Source organism: Euprymna scolopes, chromosome 6 (genome assembly GCF_053919585.1).
Source record: "Euprymna scolopes isolate OS-2025 chromosome 6, ASM5391958v1, whole genome shotgun sequence".
NCBI classification, from domain to species: domain Eukaryota; kingdom Metazoa; phylum Mollusca; class Cephalopoda; order Sepiida; family Sepiolidae; genus Euprymna; species Euprymna scolopes.
Window position 1 is genome coordinate 10,129,643 of NC_136487.1, and position 21,729 is coordinate 10,151,371.

Genomic DNA, 21,729 nt, shown 5'->3' on the forward strand with positions numbered 1-21,729 from the left:
TTGCCTAAATCCATATTGTTGGTCAGTCAGAAGTTTAGCAGCTGTAAGATGATGGACTAGAGTTTGGTTAATTAAGGACTCAAATATTTTGGTGAAAAGCGGGAGGAGGCTAATGGAGTGATAACTTAACGGGTCAGTTCTTTCACCAGAATTCAGGTACCACAGAAGCAGTTTTCCAGCAGTCAGGAAAGCAAGATTTGTTAAGGTATTTGTTATAAAGTTTGGAGAGAACTGGTGCAACCTCAGCAGAGCATTTTTTTTTTTTACTAGTACAACCGAGATGAGATTAGGTCCACATGCTTTTGAAGTGTCAAGGTTCTTTATGATATCATGCACCCAAGAAAGGGTGATTTTTAGATCATCTAGCATGGCGTCTGTCCATAAAGGAATGTCAGGGAGGGAGTTGTTTGCTGTGCCCAATGTGGAGTTTAAGGCAAACCAACTGGCAAACATGTTAGCCTTCTAGGTTGCCATGCAAACAACCTCATGATTGTTTGATAGTGGGTAAATTGTTGATTGCCCATTATTTACTACACTGTTGTAGATTTTCCAAAAATCACTGATTCCTAATTTCTGTGCTTCGATGCATTTTCTGATGGTTCCAGTATATTCTCTTTTAGCTGTCGCTATTTCTCTTACAATTCTGTGTAGACAACATCAAATATGCATATTCTTCTTTTAATTCTAAATAATTATGTTAAAATAATTCAAAAGTAAACCAGGCCAGATCATGTGCTGACACAATTAAATATGGTCGACGAACTATGCCACAATACAGACATTCAAACTGATAAGTCAGACTTAAGCATAAACATATGTAACTGTAGGAATTGCATACCTTGAAAACATAATATTAAACCTTACATAGTAAGATGGAACATGGAAAAGAAAGAAGCAACCCTAATAGAAGTTAGTGTCCCCAATGATGCTGGGTTAATCAGAACCAAGAAAGAAAAAATAAAATACCAAATTCTTATGTACGACATAAAACAAACTGGAATCTTAAGATCTTTATTATTCCACGAATTATAGAAGCAACTAGACTCAAAATTTTTTAAACTATCTGGAAAATATACCTTGTAAACCAAGTGCAAGAGAGATTCAAACAATTGCACTTAGAGGGGTGGTCAGAATTTTGAAAGATTTCTGTTGGAATATATAAAATAGCAGGTGAATGTTTGACATCCAGTAGGATGCCCCATCTCCATCTTAAACTGATAAGAAAATAGTTTCACTATAACATCACAGTACAAACTTTTATGAATTTCAGACTTTTGCTTATGGATGGTCAATATAACTTGTGAGTTTTCTCCATCACTTCTGAACATTAGCCCAGTCTAATAATACTAAAGCAGTAACAATGGGGAGGTGACTGGTTAACAACACAAACTGATAACCTGGTGCACCTAGTTCAAATCCAGTTTGTTCCTCTGAAACACCTTCACTAAGGATGTTGGCAACCTTGACGCAGTTCCTTCTGTAAGTACCTGAATTCTAACTAGAAAGATATCAGAGAAATGAATGCCAACAACAATCATCTGATTTATTCAAAATGAATTAATGACTGATACTCAACAATGATAAATATAGCTATCTAAAGTTATCTTGTTCAACTTTCAAAGTCAGACCCAAATAGCATTTAAGCTGAGAAATTGAACTTTGCTTCTCATTAGCAATTTTAATTTCTTATTATTGTGCAATGCTTTTGCCAATATAACATTTAGCTACAATTTATATTTAAGAGTTTGGTCCAGACAACTGCTAATATAAAACAAGTGACAGCAGCAATTTATCAAACCACGAAAGCTTAGGTTTCATTATAGTTAGCGTCCAATGGTATTTCAGAATGCAATCTGATTTCGATGCATCTGATGATTTCTCAAGAGAAGATGATATCATTATGAAGCAAAACTATGCACAAGACTTCAATCGATCAGATTTATAATCAGATCAATTAGTGGATATGAATAAGAGGAACGTCATGGTTCTATCATGTCTTAAGGGAACTCAGTGGTATGGATTTTGCAAAACTTGATTGCAAGTACATGTGCAGACAGATCAAAATAAGAAACCAGTAACTATTAAAGTCTATCCATCGACTATAGACTGACTGGTTGATAAACTAAAATAAGCTGACCCTAGTTTTCGAGATGTCAAGATCATCTGTATATTGTTATAGAAAAACAATACAAATCTGAGAAATTTGGAAGGCAATTTGAACCAATTCGGTTTTAGTATCAAATGCTCAACTGCAACAAGTGAAGCATGCATGGTCCCCCGTGAATGCACAGTGAATGAGGCATAAAGAAAATGATCAAGTTCAGCATTTGCCCCGCCCCATTTAGCCCCAAAAGTCCCCAGGAGATGTCAATTCCTGGTGAAAATGAACAAACGGTGCAGTTTTAGGCCTTAACATATGTAAATTTTAGTTCTGTACCATGCAAAAGAAGAAATGACTATCATTTGTCCTCCCTCTCTATTTAGCTCCAAAAGTCCCCAAGGCCTTAACATATTTAAATTTGAGTTCAGCACCATGCAAAACTGTTAAATAGACATGCACAGAAAATTTTGGACAAATATGGTAAAATAGTCCCAAAAATAGAGTGTATTTTATTAGTCCTAAAAGAGCCCCTTTCAGAAAGTGTTAGAAAAATTTAAGGCATCAATTTTTTTTTTATAAGCACAAAAGTGTCAATTTTAGCCATTTTAACCCAAAAGGCACCCCTAGGGAGGCAACCAGAGTTTTTCTGGAAAATGCATTGTTACTTTTTATTCATACCATGTTTAATGTTTGTGCAAAATTTCAAAAGGCGTAGTTATTGAGAAAAGTGCGGACAGACGAACGGACAAGGGTGAATTTACAGGTCCTTCCTATTTTTGTCAGCGGACCAATAAAGAATCTATTTAGTGCCATTCGTTTCACAGAGATGATATTTAGCCTATATAGTTGAACAAAATACCTATGTAACGCGTGTGAATTATTTATAGGTTTCGGACGGTTATCCTCATCATTGTTATATGCATAATGTTTCACTCATTGCATTCTTCAAATGCCATTTCTCATAGTTGGTAATTTTTTTGAAAGTTAAAACCAAACCCTTTATTTCATCCACTGTTTTGTAGTCTATAGTCGTCCTTTTGTCATATCAGTCAACAAATATAAAAAAAGTAGTTAACCATAGTCAAAGGAGATCGGAAGGCTACCTTTTCATTATCTACTACACAAGGTGTAGGAGAGGGCACCAATCCTTTCCCAGGATTACTCCACTCACCCTTGAACCTCATGTGATAATTCTGAGCATTTAGCAAGAGTGCATCAAGTACCATTTGTTTTAGTCTTTGATACAACTCGTCTGAGGATTGAAATCTGGTCATTTGGCTTATTTGCGAACACTTATATTAATGGGCTGATCAACAAATAACTGTCATTAAGGAAAATAGAAAGTGGACGGAGTTTATGTTCAGCAGTTTCGTAACTCTCGCTTTCCTCATTTTGTCTTTTAGTTCTTATATTCCATAAACAATGTTTCTGACGAAAGAGGAAGAATTGTTTTTCTTATTTCTTTACCATGAAGTAGTATTTGTTTTTCTGTTGCTTACATCAAGTAGTTTCATCTATTGTCTGGAGCGATTTTCATAAAAAAAAAAATTTTAAAGAGGGGGGAAAAAAAAAACAAAAAAAAAAACGTCCAATAAGTAATCAAACTTTGTTCATTCAATTCAGCCTCTCATAATACTCTTCATCATTCAACTGACATCCATTTCATAAGATTTATCTTAAAAAAAAAAAAAAAAAAACGATGCACGCACGCACACACACGAGAAATTATTATAAAACCAAGTTAAAACAACAGGAAGCCATTGACTCCAAATCTTTTCTCAGTTTTGGTCTTGGGGTCAATCGTTCATCACAAATGTCGATAGAGACAACTAATGTCTTTATGCAGTTATTTTTATGCCTGGTTTACATTTATGATTTTGACCAACTTTATAAAACTAAATGAACTGATTGTTGAAATACAAATAAACATTTACAATGTAACGCAATTTCTATATGAAATCAATTATAAAAATGTTTACTCAAACAATTGAAAACAGATGTGCAACAAAATAATTTATAAAAAAAAAAAAAAAATTCTATATCATATGTATAATTAGCAACACTTAATTGATAATATACACTGTTAATATCTTTGGATAATCAATCATTAAACATCAATACTCAATTGTGCGGTTGTGTACGTTTATTACGCATTTTATCTGCTCATCGTTGCCGGGATTCAGAGATTGATTTCGACACCGGCCTCAGTATCAATGGTGTGGTCTTGGTAAATGTTGCGACAAAACAAAACCACAATTTCAGTTTACAAACAACAAAATTTTGTACATCTACACTTGTATTTGGTTTCTTCATCAAATGACAGTCACTTCTAGCTGCACAACAGACTTATAAATAAAGCCAAACATATCATCCAACTTAACGCAAACAATTCATCAGCTTAAGGCCAAAAAACCCATCTGTCTCTCAAAAACACAAGATTCGAACCGACACCCCCACCTCTCATGCCATAATGCCAAAATATATATTATATAATTGATATCACTTGCATAATTCTTGTTGACTATATTGCTCGTTCTGTTAAAGGAGCACCTTCCCAGGCTTTGCTTTCTCTCTTTGAGGCACTCTTACCAGGGAATTTGCAGGCTAGAGTGCACATTCTTATATCTCTAGTGGTTCATACACAGCCAGACTAAGCTAGCCCACGATACACGGCCAGACCAAGCTAGCCCACGATACACGGCCAGATCAAGCTAGCCCACGATACACGGCCAGACCAAGCTAGCCCACGATACACGGCCAGACCAAGCTAGCCCACGATACACGGCCAGACCAAGCTAGCCCACGATACACGGCCAGACCAAGCTAGCCCACGATACACGGCCAGACCAAGCTAGCCCACGATACACGGCCAGACCAAGCTAGCCCACGATACACGGCCAGACCAAGCTAGCCCACGATACACGGCCAGACCAAGCTAGCCCACGATACACGGCCAGACCAAGCTAGCCCACGATACACGGCCAGACCAAGCTAGCCCACGATACACGGCCAGACCAAGCTAGCCCACGATACACGGCCAGACTAAGCTAGCCCAGGATACACGCCCAGACTAAGCTAGCCCACGATACACGCCCAGACTAAGCTAGCCCACGATACACGCCCAGACTAAGCTAGCCCACGATACACGGCCAGACTAAGCTAGCCCACGATACACGCCCAGACTAAGCTAGCCCACGATACACGCCCAGACTAAGCTAGCCCACGATACACGCCCAGACTAAGCTAGCTCTTTGTACATGGCTAGATGCAGTTAGTCCTTCACATTCTTATTGACTTTCAAACATAAAAAGTCAGACTTAATCATAATTGTCTTCTCCATAAAATGACGATTTGAATTTTCAAACTATCCGACTATCAAATCGTTATTTAAACTTCTTTATAACTTGACAATGCCAATTCTCAAAAATCTGACTTTAATAATAATTTAATCTTGATGTAGAAATAATCTAAGTGGAATGTTGGCTCAGTGTCTGTCTACATACATCATTCATTTTGATTAAGTTAGGAAATTAAGTAATAAATAATTAGCTAAGAAAACATTTCTCTCTCTCTCTCTCTCCTGAGTTTCAATTCTCTCCAAATAAAACATTTACGAAAATTCTCAACAAACGTCTCCTTGTGTCCTTTCTTCATGAAAACAAAAGGCCTATTTCTATTATATTCATTAGATGAAACAGTGACAATAAAAAGAAGCGACTATAACAGAAATAAAAAAAAAGACCCACATACAAAACGCATAAAGAATTATTTTGTTATTGAAAACATAACAGCAACCATAAAAAAGTGTCACATTTCTTAAAAAATTAATTCAATCATTTTATGTGGACATTGTCATTAACGTGATTGCAAGAGTTTGATACAAAGAACAAATCTTCAATGATGCCAAAATGTTTAGCTAAACATGAAAAACGGTGAACCTTCGCTTCACAATTCTCGCCTCCTCCCTATTTTGTCTTTAGTTCTCACATTCTGTGAGAAATGTGTCTGATAAAGGGGAGAATTACTGTTTTCCTCAGAGTTATTGTTTTAAATGTTGGTATGTGAAGATTTTCAAGCCTCTCATAGTATTAATCATCATTCAACAGTCAACCTATGCATATCATTAACTTTTATTCTTGAATGCTTTTTTGGAAATTTACAAAAACAAATTACAGTTTAAAAGACGTCAACAAGCAAGAGTAACAACTTTCATGAAAACCTGAATAAAAAGCAAAAATGGGCAAAATCTATAAAGTAATTTTTAAATACTTTTTTCATGAACAGAATATTAAATTGCGTTGGACATTGTTAGACAAAATATTTTACTTCAACATCCTCCTCTCCATGACTTCCCATCCTTTCGAGTTTTTCTTGCTTCATTTTCCAAATTACAAAACCATCGTTATAAGTAATCAATTTTTTGTTATTCTATTCAGCATCTTTAATCCTCTTATATAGTATTCTTCATCATTCAACTGACAATCCATCCATCTCATTAAACTTTTACTCAAGTTGCTTTTGGCCTTGATAACTGAGGACTCATTAAAAAAATAAATTCTAAATGAACAATATACAAACAATACTGCTAAGAGTTTATTAGAAATAGAATAAATATATATAGAAAAAAAGAAAAGAAAAAAAGAAATAAGTCTAGTCATCTTCTATATGAAAATAAAATAAGAGACGTGTTACATTAAACACTTTAAAGCCAAATAACAAGAGATATATATTTTGGAGATATACACTCCTTTTTCAATATATATATATATATATATATATATATTCCTCTTATTCTTCATCATGATGTTGAATGGAAGAATTTTAAGTTAAGTCCACCTGATGTTAGCTGTGGTTTTTCTGTAGTCGGATAATTACGCGTGGTCGCGCATGATTTGAAAGTCTGGGTAGGTTATCCATTAAAGGCGTTGAGTGAAATTTGAAAATGGATAACCTACCTAGACTTTGTGACCACGCGTAATTATCCGGCTACAGAAAAACCACAGCTAACATCAGGTGGACTTACCTTACAATTCTTCCATTCAATATCATGACGAAGAATAAGAGGAAAATATATACACACACACACACACAGATTAAAAAAAAGGAGTGTATATCTCTGAAATATATCTCTCTCTTTAAAAATGAACATTCGTTTATTTTATAAAGGTTAAAAAAAAAAAATTTGCGTTGTTATTTGGCTTTAAAGTGTTTAATGTAACACGTCTCTTATTTGATTTTCAAATTTCACTCAACGCCTTTAATGGATAACCTACCCAGACTTATCTTCTATATATATAAAATATATATGTGTGTGATCATTTTATGTATGTCTCGCAAAGGCTTTTTTCGCCAACCATCCCGGGGGAGTACTATCGCTTAGAACTGTTTATATACCCCCTAGATAATAATAACTAGGATTTGGGAACGCGAGGTCGCCTCTAAATTTATTTACGTTGATTTTTACAAAATTATTGCTATTTCAGCCTGTCTTGTGTTCGTTCAGCTTTTTTGTATAAAACCAAAACTAATTCAAAGCTAAAGCTCTGTTCCCAGCAATCGCACCGGGAAACGTCCAGAAGCAATCAGCTTTGATCAATGTGGGGCCAAACTCCTTGCTATTCAATCTGGACAATGGGGAGCTGGTTTCCTCCTCCCCAACATCTTGGGGAAAAAACCAGTCAAAGTTGGGTAAACAAACCCAAAAGCTGCCCTGCAGCAAAAGTTAACTCCGGGACTTCTATTTGACCTCATTAATGAGGTCAAATAGAAGTAGCAGAGTTAACTTTTATTTCGGACACGTGTCAATTCTGTTTTTAATACTTACATAAATAAATTAAAACGCGTTTCAGCTACTCTTTGTTGCTGGCCGAGCATATAACGTGTCAGGTTTTTTGCACACTTTATCTAAAGGTTGTGAGTTCGAATCGTGGTGTGAGATGTCTTTTTTTTTTTTTTCGATTTCTAAAGGTTTAATATTGAAACGGGGTTATTTAAGCTATTTTTCACATTCTATGTTTTTTTTTTTAATTTTTCAGATTTTTTAAGAAGTTTTAACGTTCGTTTTTCTGGGGGGGGGGCCATCACATTCGCGTTTTTTTTTTTGTTTTGTTTTTCTGATTTTAAGAAATTTTAACATCGTTCGTTTGCCTTACGTTAGTTTTTTTTTTTTTTTTCGATTTTTTTTAAGTTTTAACATTTTTTTTTTTAATATTTAAACAGGTGATTACTTCGCTTATTCTTTTGTTTTGATTTAAGCACACACACACACACCTCTAAACACCCTGGCAACGCCGGGTACCCCCGCTTATATATATAAAAGCGAAAATGTGTGTATGTATGTTTGTATGTATGTATGTGTGTTTGTATGTCTCGCAAAAACTTTCGACACGGGTCACAGATTTTCACAGGATTGGTATCATTTTAAAGTTCCAACCTTCGCCTGGCAAATATCGAAAAATTGTCCAAAAACATTAATTCCTTCACCCTAAAATGATCAGTTTTGTACAGGGAGGGGTCAGCAAAAACCGTCCTCTCATGACAAGTTCGCTTCTACGCATGCGCAAATGAAGTTGGAACATGATTTAGTTTAAATATTAAAAAAACGATCGAATTTCGTCAAAATCGTCTTAGTTCAGTTGCTTAGAGGGCGGCTTCATTATCTAAAGGTTTTGAGTTCGAATCGTGGTGCGAGATGTCTTTTTTTTTTTCTTTTTGATTTTTTAAATTTTAATATTGAAACAGGGTTATTTAAGCCATTTTCACGTTTTTTGTTTGTTTTTTTTTCAGATTTTTTAATGAAGTTTTAACGTTCGTTTTTCTGTTTTCTTTTTCCATCACATTCGCGTTTTATTTTGTTTTTCCAATTTTTACATTTAACATTCGTTTGCCTTACGTTAGTTTTTTGGGTGTTTTTTTTTTCGATTATTTTAAGTTAACATTTTTTTATATAAAATATTTAAAAATATTTAATATTTAAAAATATTTAATAATTTAATATTTAAAAATATTTAATATTTAAAAATATTTAATAATTTAATATTTAAAAATATTTAATAATTTAATATTTAAAAATATTTAATAATTTAATATTTAAAAATATTTAATAATTTAATATTTAAAAATATTTAATAATTTAATATTTAAAAATATTTAATAATTTAATATTTAAAAATATTTACTTCGTTTATTCTTATGTTTTGGTTTTAAATTCCACCCCTTTACTGTTGACGTCCTTAAATACCAGAAAGTCTTCTACTCTAATAGTTTCTTCCCTCAGAATGCTAGACTTTGGAATTCACTTCCTGATTCCTAACTGTATTAACCCACAGAAATTTAAATGTAATGTAAACTGACAGCTTGCTGTTCAACTCCCCTAAATCTCCTGTTAGACATGATCACAAATAGCCTCTTCCATTCCAAATGGCAATATGACTTGTTTGGAATGAAAAAGAGTTAAAAAAAAAAAAAAAAAAAAAAAAAAAAAAAAAGAAAAAGAAAAAAATTAAACAAATAAAAATATTTTTTAATAATTATGGATTAATGTCAAATGTCATGATCACACGTTCAATGTTTTTGGGGCGAGGAAAATTTAATTTTGAGTTAAGAGTAAAATTTTTCAGAAATTCATTTTAGTAAAATTGTAAAGAATTAATTATTTTTTTTACTATGTAGCATAGTCCCTGGTCTTGATAGAGGTCATCTGGGAGCATCTTTCTGTATAGTCAAGGACCACACAGACATTTAATATAAAAGTTGTTTTAGCGAAGGAGAAAATGGAGGTTATTTATATGGAACATGCATGCATAGAAAATCTATATATCTATAACAGTGAGAATATATGTGTGTATGAGAACACTTCTCAACCTATATACTCAACAAATTTGGGATCTACAGATTTGAAATCTAATATATAAAAGGCACTACTCTGTCTGTGCGTCTCCATATTTCCAAACCATCTTTTTTGAAACAAAAAATTGTACAGCGGCGCAAGGAGCCTCAAATGATTGAATTTTTTATGACACCTTCTTTTATGGGTCTTTAGCCAGTTAAAATAGTTTTTAAGGCGTCAAAAAGGAGACAAAATTGAAAAAAAATCATACATTTTGTACATTCACTTTATTTTATTTTTAATCAGTTCATATGCGTGTCACATTGGTACAGTGGTAACGTCACCAGCTTTGAATGCTACATTTTTGATTTCGGTTTCGATTCTAGCTGATGGCACCCAAATAATTATTTTTTTTACTTTTTAAATCATGACTATAATAATAGATATGAAATCTGGACAAATTAAAATGTCATATTTAAGCATATTTTAAGACTGGGTAAAGCTGGGCGCCCCCACCCACGCTAGTTTAGTATATAGAGTATTCAGACATGTGGAAAACTTTAATCAGTTTTCATAAATAAAAAATAATATAATAGAAAAAAATAAAATGGCTGCTAAGGGAGTCAAAATTGAAAAATTAGTACTTGAGGGTCATCATATTTTTATCTGTCAACTGTTTCATGACTGCACATGCGTGGTCGTAACTTTTAAAGATCGTGTTAAGCTGGCCTAATGGTTATTGGACATGACTTGCTGTCTTTAAGTTTTAGTTTCGAGCTTAGCGTGAGTATTTTTTTGTTTTTTTTACTTAGAAGTAAACTGTTTAGAAAAAACATACTTGCATGCACATGTCTCAGTTTCTGTATGAATTAAAATATATTTATGTGTATTTTACGACCGGGCAACGTCGGGCAGCCTGCTAGTTAGAAATAGAATGAAACATTGAAATAATAGAAGATTCACCAGATAGTAAATGCTACCCAAAACATAGTTTTATGAACGAAAAATGGAAAAGTACAAAGAAAACATTTTTATGTAAGAAATAAGAATATAAAACTTATTAACTTATTTTCATCTTAGTAAATGTTCACAATATGCATGGATAGATGTGTGCAAGTCTTGTGTGTCACTGTGTATGTGTGTCCGTTTATCCTGTTAGTGTGTGTATAGATATGTGCAGGTTGATATGGCGGGATACGTTAGTCATGAAGTTCCTTCACCTCGCCATCCTGGCACAAAGGCACAGGGTAGAGTGTTCAGTAAACAAAGGATCTCTCAAACTGATTTTCTTGACCAGGTCTTATAGAAATTTCTAAGTTTGCACTGGCTTACTACATTCACATATAGGTGTTACTTTTTGAGGTTTGGAAAGATGTTCAATTGTTGAAAGCCCTTGAATTCAACATGTTCATGTGAAAACTTACTAACTTTAGGAATTGATGAAGAGAGCATGTATCAAAACAAACTGGAGAAAGAAAGAGGGGAGCAATCAGAACCATTTGCATTTTAGTATTCATATCACATCTTTGACGTCTAATAATAATTTTAGAAAACCGTTTTGATTTTGTTTTTTCAAGATAATATTAACAAATATTGATTTTTTAGCTGTAAATCATTAAAAATTTCATTTGTACACATTTTTTATTTTATTTGAATTTTAGATTATTATTTCAGATAAAAATTTTATTTAATTTTAATGGATATGATAATCTGAAATTATTGTTTGAGAATGTAGAATTTCAAACCCAAATTTTTAATAATCAATAGTTCCAATTTCCCAGGACTTGTTAAAGAAACAATTCAATGAGAAAAACGCATTAATTTGTTTTACTACTAAAAAGGATATCCGGCGTTGTCCGGGGTAGTAGTGGGATGAGGGTCTTGATTACTGATAAAAAAATGTTAAATAAAAAAAAGGGGGGTACATCTTTCTTTTACAACCTCTTAACTGATTCAATAGAAAGGAAAGAAAAACTTGTTTTGATTGGTGATTGTTTTTATTGGTAATCTTTTAACTTAACCCATTTCAGGTGAAAACATTATTACATACATACAGATCATATTGAAATTAATTGAAATTCCAAAAATTACGAAACAGTGGAATATATATTTTTAACAAAAAAATCATCTACAATTACATTCTGTATGTGTGGTTTAAATGGAGGTCCATTAATTTGTAAATTTAAATCGAGGATTATCTCTCGTTTGCCTTACTGAATTAGAAAAATATACAACAAAATTCAATTATTCTATTTTTTGGAATTTGCAATCAATTTAATAATTTAACCAGGATATCTTTTTTTTTTTTTTTTTTTTTTTTTTTACATAGGAGTCACCACTTATCAAGGCCCGAAGGCCACTCGAAAATAAGGGTTATAGAGTGTACAGTAGTCAATGGGATGATATTGTAGTAATCGTTAGTAATAGAAATTTGGCAAATTTGATTACTTAAGACGGTGGTTCATCAAGAATTTGTTTATGTTGGACTTGAAGACAATAAAGTTGTTGTCAGATGGGAAGCAGGCAAATGAAAGAGTTCCATAGGCGTGTAGTTCTAAGAAAAAAGTTTTGTTTATGGAATCTACATTTTGATTTAGGCACAGATAAAAAGTGGGGAAAATTATTGACAGTGGTTTTAGCTAGATGAGTGTTTTTCATGAAAGATTCGTGAGGGGGGGGCAGAGATTGGAGTTCAGATGAGCACTTGCTATGAAAATAACAATAAAACAAAGACAGGCTCGCAACATCTCTTCTGTGGGAGAGAGGTTGCAGGAAAGAGAAAAGGGCACCCCCACTAAGCTACAAAGTCTATTTTGAACTCTGTTAAGGTAGGATAAGCTGCTTCTAGCAGCTCCTTCCCAGATGTGGCAACAGTACTCCATCCTTAAACGTACTTGGCTTTTATATAGATACAGAATTGCCTCAAGAGTGAGATATCTATCGGAGCAGTAGAATGATCTCACCATTTTTTTCAGTAACCTTGGAAACTGATTTGACATACATGTTCGATTTCAGATCAGGAGTAAAGGTCAAGCCCAGAAGCTTGTCAAAACATGGAGCCTCCCCAAGACGAGAGCCATTCATTTCAATTGATGCCAAGCGGGAATCGGAGCATTGATGATGTAAAGATAGAAGCTTGGTTTTAGATGCATTAAAAGTAACCAGCCACCTCTTCCCCATTGTACCACACGCTCAAGATCAGAGGAGGGAGAATCAGAGAGAACTTGGTCATTTACGGCCTTTGATGTATTGCCATAGATGGTAGTGTCGTCAGCAGAAATGTCAACGAATGATTTAAGTATGTGTTTTGGGAGATCATTGATGTAGATCAGGAAGAGAGTTGGGCCCAGGATGGACTCCAGCATTAATACTCTGGGCTTCTGATTTCTGCCCATCAACCACTACTCTTATGAGCCTATCAGAAAGAAATGATTTAATAATTGAGAAGATATTTCCAGCGATACCGTAGCTGGAAGTGCGTAATAATGTTTTCACCTGAAATGTATTAGTTTAAAAGATCAATTAAAATAAGCACCTTTGTTGTTTTCATGAAACAACCACAGGTAAGAATGAAAAATAAAATATTCTTTGTCCTCCCACTGCTGAGCTCAAGGAGGATTTTATAAGCAGGTGTTGGAGTCACATTTAATCCAATGATGTAAGGGTTGTACGTGTATCTTGTGTAGTTTCAGACTTCTAGACGAACACACACAGACGCAGTTACGATTTTATATATATAAAAAACGTAAATTAAAAGAAAAAATTGGGATATTTTTTTTTTACAATAATAAAATAAATAAATAAATAAATAAATGGGGGAATAAATAAATATACAACAAATAAATGTTGCCAAAGATAAGTTACTCTTTTTCCAACCTGGATAAGTTTTTTTTTTAATGTTTTAACTTATTTTAAAGATTTTATTTACTTTTAAACAAAGAAGTGCCAAGTGTGTAGAGTTAGAGCCAAAAAATATATAGTGGCTTTCTTATTAGGACCTTGATAATAGCTCAAAAGTCGGAAAATAAACAAAATATATACGAAAAGAAGGGATGACTTTGGAAAATATCTGTGAAAAAAGCGACCCCTCCCTGTAGAAAAGTGTCCAGTTGAAGGTGAAGAAATTAATGTTTTTAGCCAATTTTTTGGTATTTGTCATCTGAAGGGTCGAGCTTCAAAACGATGTTGATCTTGTGAAAATCCATTGCTTCTGTCGAAGGTTTTAGGCAGACATACAAACATTATTAACATACATTTATATGTTAGTAGCTCAAATTTTCGACCCAAACCGATTAAAAAGCTTGGCCTCCTCTGAATACCCTTTATGTAAAATTTCAAATGTTTAAACCAGAAATTGTCTGAGTAATTTGGTAGAGACCGCAAAGGTCAATTTTTTTTTTTTTTTTTTAACTTTGACCCCTATTATGACCCCCTTAACATTTATTGTTTTGGGCTCAAATCAAGTTATTAAGTTAGATCCATGTCCAAGGAACCTATATCTAAAATTTCAAGTGTTTAGACCCAAAATTAGCGGAGGAGTTTGATAGAGTTCTCAAAGGTTGAACTTTGACCCCTTAACAGCTAAATTTGTGGCCGAAAACGGATTACAAAGATTTTTCCCAAATCTCAGTACCCTGTATATCAAATTTCGAGTCTGTAGACTGAAAATTTACAGAGTTATTGTGTACGGAAATGTAAACAGACACACACACTTTAAAAAATTTTTAACCTCCCCTTATTTATTGGTTACTGCAAAAAGAAAAAGAAAAAAGAAAGAAAAATGTTTGAATACGCATTTTTTTTTTTAACGTATGACAGACTTTGTAAAAATCCGATTCATTTATGACAATTCGACCCAATATTTTAATAAGTTTCGTATTTGAACCCCCAGAACCCGGTAACCGTTACGTCACTATTTTTTTGGTGCCATTACCAACATTTCCGCTGAAGAAAGAAAGAAAGAAAAGGACATCTTTAAATACATTTTTTTAGATTTGTTTTTATTTTCACGATAATAACGAATATAACGACCCATTTTAAACACTAACTAAAATAAACTTCCCATAAGTTTTAAATAAAAAAGACACACCTGTTAATTATGATCTTTTTTTTTTTTTTTTTTAGCAGACGCAGCATTTCGCACACCTGCTTCATTATTTGATGTTCTAAAAACAGAAAATGATCACCGTGGTCCATTTCTTCGCATAAATTTCAAACAACAACAATTTTGTTTGTTTCATATGAGCTCATCCTAAAATTATCGCAGTTACCAAATTCTTTCGCTATTTTAGATTTTAATGAAGATTTAAATAAATGGGTGTTATTTCATTTCAGAAACCGAAACGAATTTTAGAACGCGTTTGTTATTTACGTTTAATGTTTTCGTTATGAGCTGTCTCAGCTCAGCGTCCTAAATTGCCTTGCCAGATTTCTATTATTTATTAGATTTCTACTTTTAAAATTACAGTTCAAGATGTGGAAATAAAGAAACAAATATTCATATAGATTTAATTGTTATAAGACTTCTTTTTTTTTTTTTTTTTTGCGCACATATATAGGAAAACCAAGTCTTGAATATTTTTCGGTACTTGTAAAGAATGGATATCCAGAGGATGTCAGTACTTAACTCAGTGTCTAATGTCGACGGAGAATACATGTAATTACGATTTGAAATCCACCTTTTCTTTTAGGAAGCGTTTTCAATTTTTTTTTTTTTTTTTAAGGGGTTAATTTTTTTTGTACTTATGCACTTATGTTACCGTGCTGAAATGATTATTTGGAAAGCCATTCTTCACATAGGGAGGGGAAGGTGTTTTCTAACTATTCTGTACTTTCACCTAACAATTTAATAATAAGATATTGCGAAACTTCAATTTTTTTACTTAAAAATACTATTTTTAAAAATGGCACAGCAAGGTCTTATTTTCTTTTTATCCTTCGCATTTTCAGTGTCGTCTGCATTTTTACCCGGTTTTCAAATCGCAAACTGCTTTCGGCTATTTTCAGGATTGACTGGATACAGATTTGTAAAAACACGATCTTTAATTCATCGTTCTTTGTATCTAAAGAGTTAGGCTTTATTTTCATTTTCGCCCCGATTTATTTTTTTCCTTTTAAAATTAGCAAACCAAAATACTAAGTTCGTTTCATAAAAAAAATTGATACTAAATTAAAATCGAATGTTTTATCATTTTGCAATGTAATATTTTTTTATTATAAATCGAATAATGCGTTTTGACACATTTATTTTGGGAAACGAGAATTTGGGACACTGAAAACGAACGTAATTTTTAAATCTAGAAAAAAAAACCCTAAAAACAACCATTTTTTTTTTTTTTAATAATTCTCTTCTCTTTACATTAAAGTGGCATAAGTATTTTTATTACAATTTTTCCTTTTTCTGATAAAATCTAAGGTACTTATGTAAAATACGGACCGTACTGAAATAACAATATTTAGAAACACTAGAAAGACAGAGGGTGTTTGTAATTTCTGTACTTTCACCTAATAATTTAATAAAGTCATACCGTAAAAATTGAATTTAACTAAAAAATAAAAAAAAATCGGTGCTAATGCACTTACTGATCCGCTCTATTTGTTTTTTTTAATCGTATTTCAAAGTACAGAATAGATACAAAACACCCTCCCCATGTTAAGAATGTCTTTTTAAATAATAACGTTAGCACGGATCAATAAGTGCATGAAAAAATCTTATCTTAAAGACGGAATCGTTTGGATTTCTGCCTAAGTACCAAATCTAGTGAATTTACACACGCTGGAATGAAAAAGGGTTTGTTTTTTTTAATTTTCGCCTTGATGGTGTGCTTCTACAGAATTTGAACTTAGCCCAAACTTAGGGTTAAATCAATAAATTATTTGTCCAAGTTTTGCATGTTACTTCCGTTTTCTGCTGACGGTTCTGCTTCACGATGAATGCCCTGAAAACGTCCAGTCTGATTAATACTTACCAGTTAAAAAAAAAAACAGTCAAGCTCGTTTGCTTCTTTTAAAACTGGTAAACGTTGATAAGGCGGGACGTTTTCAGGGTTCTCATCATGAAACGGTCAGCAGAAAAAGCAAGTAAACAAATGCATGCAAAACTTCAACAAAGCCAAAAAAACAATTACAAAAATCGATTCAAATTCTGTAGAAATACCTATTTTTTAAACAGATTGAATAAAACTTATTTTTCAGGATTGCAAACACGCACACATACACCACTTGTTGTCGTTGGGTGGAATAAGCTTTTTAACACACACACACACATTGACAATAACAACATTCTAAAAGGTGTTGATATTTCTTTGTTATTCTCATTATTCGTATCGAGCGCACCGCACCGCACGTTGCATATGTCGAGCTTTCATTTTAAAAAAGAAAACTAATTAAACCGATTTCCCTCCCCAAAATAATCCTTAAAACAAAATTATCAAGCCTTTCACTTACCTCTCCCTCTCGTTGGCGTTACACGACTCCAGAAAGGCCATTTTCAAGCCGTCTTGTATTATTATTGTTTCTCTATTTAAAGAATCCGCAACTGGGGCGGAGAAGATCGGCCTCCACCAGCTGGCAGCTGTTCAGGAGGGCAGGGAACCGCGAACCGGATATGCAAGGGAGCGGTTATTATACAGCAACGAGAGAAAAACCAAAGAACCAAATGTTAACATAGAAGAAAAAAAATGATTCTAGCAGTTGAAGCACACCAGACAAGGAATAATCGTTGTGTTTGTGTGTATTTCCAATTTATTTATATTAGAACTAAGAAAGAGCGAGATATAACAATTTGGAAAGGGACCAGTTATTATTTTTGTGTCTATATGTCACAAGGAAGTTATCTCTGACACTTTTCGTGACACGTGTTAAATTGTTAACAACTGTTCTTCGACAATTAGGGTCTTACATTGCGTCATATCACCGGGCGGGCAACTCAGTTAGGATCTAAAATATAAAATTATTTAAATAAAATTTAAGTGCTTCTTGTTAAGATCAAGTCGACAGATTGATTTTTTTAATATGTGCTTTTAAGCAAAAACAACAATACTTAATTGTCGTGTCGAAAATATTAATATTTCCAAAAATTCATCGAGTACAACTACTTTTGTGTTTTTAGTAAAAAAGAAAATAAAAGAAAGTCTATCGCTATAAGGTTAAAATGTTGGTCGCCATTAAAGTGACGAAAAGAGAAATATGTATGTCCCCTGTGTTTGCAATCTTCAAGGTGTTCACATCTGGGTAAAATGCAATTTCCCCCAATTTTCCGTAAAATTAACTTTCAGCTATAAATAATTTTCTACTCGATAAATTTTCGAAATTGTAGGATTACAATTTCGATATGGCAAGTGAATACTGTCGTTTTTGCTATAAACCATATTTAAAAAGTCGATCTGTCGACTCTTTATTAACAAACGCCATTTTTTTATTTTTAATTACTTCGCATTTTTGGTAATTGTGGCCTGGTAGACCAACACAAAACCTATCTTAAAAACTTGTTTTATGGGGGTTTTCAGGTGTGCTGAAAACGAATGTCGCATTTAAAATTGGGACCGGCTACTAGTTTTCACGATATTGAAAAGGGTAAGTTTTACTGTGCACTCCACTCCACTGTCCTTTGAAAAATTGATCAAAAATCGAATATATAACAAATAAGTGTTAGCAAAGGCAAGATAAATTACTCTTCTACCCAACTGGGTAGGTTTTTAGTGTTTTTATTTAATGTAACATATTTATTCAGCTCGAAAAACAAGTGTTTTCAAAGGGTACGTGATCACAAGAGAAAATGGCCACAATGTTTGCTATGCTGCCATTTTTTCTTGTGGTCGCATACCCTTGGAAAACGCTTGTATTTTGAGCCAATTAAACATTTTACATTAAGTAAAAACACTAAAAAAAAACAAAAAACTTCCCAGTTAGGTAGAAGAGTAACTTATCTTGCCTTTGGTGACACTGATTTGTTCTATATTTGATTTTTGACAATTTTTTCGAAGGACTGGGGACAGTAAAACATGGCTGTGAAAAGATATTTTTTCACGTTTCATGTAATAATGTAACGCCATATTTTAAAAATTTTACTTGGTTTCCACCTTAACATTTTCATTTAAAATGACAGTTAGACAGGTTTTCGGGTATGCTGAAACCGAATATCGCATTTAAATTTTCCACAAATAAGTAGTTGTCCGGAATGACATTGCTTAATATCTGGAAAACTACTTATTTGCAGAAAATTTAAATGCAATATTTTATGTTATAAGTGGTGGCCATTGTTGTACGTGCGAGCCTGCGGATATATTTCTTCTATTATCCCGGCTTTGCTCAAGCCCCATGTATTGTTCATAACTTTATGTCCATATGTATATTGTTACATATTAAAAAGTTTGACTCATGTCTAGGTAACCTACATCTAAAATTTCAAGTGTTTAGACACAAAATTGGCGGAGGAGTTTGGTAGAGTCTTTCAACTTTGACCTCTTGGCAGTCAAAATTTTGCCCCAAAACTGATTAAAAAGCTTGCTTACACACACGCACACACACACACACACACACACACACACACACACACACACACACACACACACACACACACAATTTCACTTTTATAGATTTATATATATATAAAAAAAAAATTAATTCTTTTCTTGAAAATTCATTAGGTCGTTTCTGTTTTGAATAATTATGGCTGCCATGTTACATTACTACATGAAACATGCGGAAAAGTATCTTTTTAGTATCGTGAAAATTAGTTGCCGGCTTCAATTTAAAATGTAATATTCGTTTTCAGCACACCCAAAAGCCTCTAGAAAACAGGTTTTTTGAGGTAGGTTTTATGTTGGTCTACTAGGCCATAATTACTGCATTGTTTGATGCGTGTTCAGAATAATAACAAAAATTTGATTTTCAATTAGAAGCAATGTTATGTATTCAATCATTATGTATTCAATCATTAGGTATTCAATCATTAGGTATTCAATCATTATGTATTCAATCATTATGTATTCAGTCATTATGTATTCAATCATTATGTATTCAATCATTAGGTATTCAATCATTATGTATTCAATCATTATGTATTCAATCATTAGGTATTCAATCATTATGTATTCAATCATTAGGTATTCAATCATTATGTATTCAATCATTATGTATTCAATCATTATGTATTCAGTCATTATGTATTCAATCATTATGTATTCAATCATTATGTATTCAATCATTATGTATTCAATCATTATGTATTCAATCATTATGTATTCAATCATTATGTATTCAATCATTATGTATTCAATCATTATGTATTCAATCATTATGTATTCAATCATTATGTATTCAATCATTAGGTATTCAATCATTAGGTATTCAATCATTATGTATTCAATCATTAGGTATTCAATCATTATGTATTCAATCATTAGGTATTCAATCATTAGGTATTCAATCATTATGTATTCAATCATTATGTATTCAATCATTATGTATTCAATCATTATGTATTCAATCATTAGGTATTCAATCATTAGGTATTCAATCATTAGGTATTCAATCATTATGTATTCAATCATTATGTATTCAATCATTATGTATTCAATCATTATGTATTCAATCATTAGGTATTCAATCATTATGTATTCAATCATTATGTATTCAATCATTAGGTATTCAATCATACGGTATTCAATCATTATGTATTCAATCATTATGTATTCAATCATTATGTATTCAATCATTATGTATTCAATCATTATGTATTCAGTCATTAGGTATTCAATCATTATGTATTCAATCATTATGTATTCAATCATTAGGTATTCAATCATTATGTATTCAATCATTATGTATTCAATCATTAGGTATTCAATCATTATGTATTCAGTCATTATGTATTCAGTCATTAGGTATTCAATCATTATGTATTCAATCATTATGTATTCAATCATTATGTATTCAATCATTAGGTATTCAATCATTATGTATTCAATCATTATGTATTCAATCATTAGGTATTCAATCATTATGTATTCAATCATTAGGTATTCAATCATTATGTATTCAATCATTATGTATTCAATCATTAGGTATTCAATCATTATGTATTCAATCATTATGTATTCAATCATTATGTATTCAATCATTATGTATTCAATCATTATGTATTCAATCATTATGTATTCAATCATTATGTATTCAATCATTAGGTATTCAATCATTAGGTATTCAATCATTATGTATTCAATCATTATGTATTCAATCATTATGTATTCAATCATTATGTATTCAATCATTATGTATTCAATCATTATGTATTCAATCATTATGTATTCAATCATTATGTATTCAATCATTAGGTATTCAATCATTAGGTATTCAATCATTAGGTATTCAATCATTATGTATTCAATCATTATGTATTCAATCATTATGTATTCAATCATTATGTATTCAATCATTATGTATTCAATCATTATGTATTCAATCATTATGTATTCAATCATTAGGTATTCAATCATTAGGTATTCAATCATTATGTATTCAATCATTATGTATTCAATCATTAGGTATTCAATCATTATGTATTCAATCATTATGTATTCAATCATTAGGTATTCAATCATTAGGTATTCAATCATTATGTATTCAATCATTATGTATTCAATCATTATGTATTCAATCATTATGTATTCAATCATTATGTATTCAATCATTAGGTATTCAATCATTATGTATTCAATCATTATGTATTCAATCATTAGGTATTCAATCATTATGTATTCAATCATTATGTATTCAATCATTATGTATTCAATCATTA

The 21,729-nt window shown here is 32.2% G+C and overlaps 1 protein-coding gene across 1 annotated transcript in view; it reads right to left on the bottom strand.

Annotated features, from left to right (window-relative positions):
* Window positions 1-17,530, bottom strand: part of LOC145277497 (protein FAN-like) — a 137,964-nt gene extending 120,434 nt beyond the window's left edge. Inside the window, exon 1 of the mRNA XM_080128887.1 lies at window positions 17,376-17,530. Within this exon, the coding sequence (XP_079985013.1) occupies window positions 17,376-17,416 (41 nt within the window). The 5' untranslated portion in view covers window positions 17,417-17,530. The remainder of the gene's footprint in view (window positions 1-17,375) is intronic.
* Window positions 17,531-21,729: the final 4,199 nt, after the last annotated feature.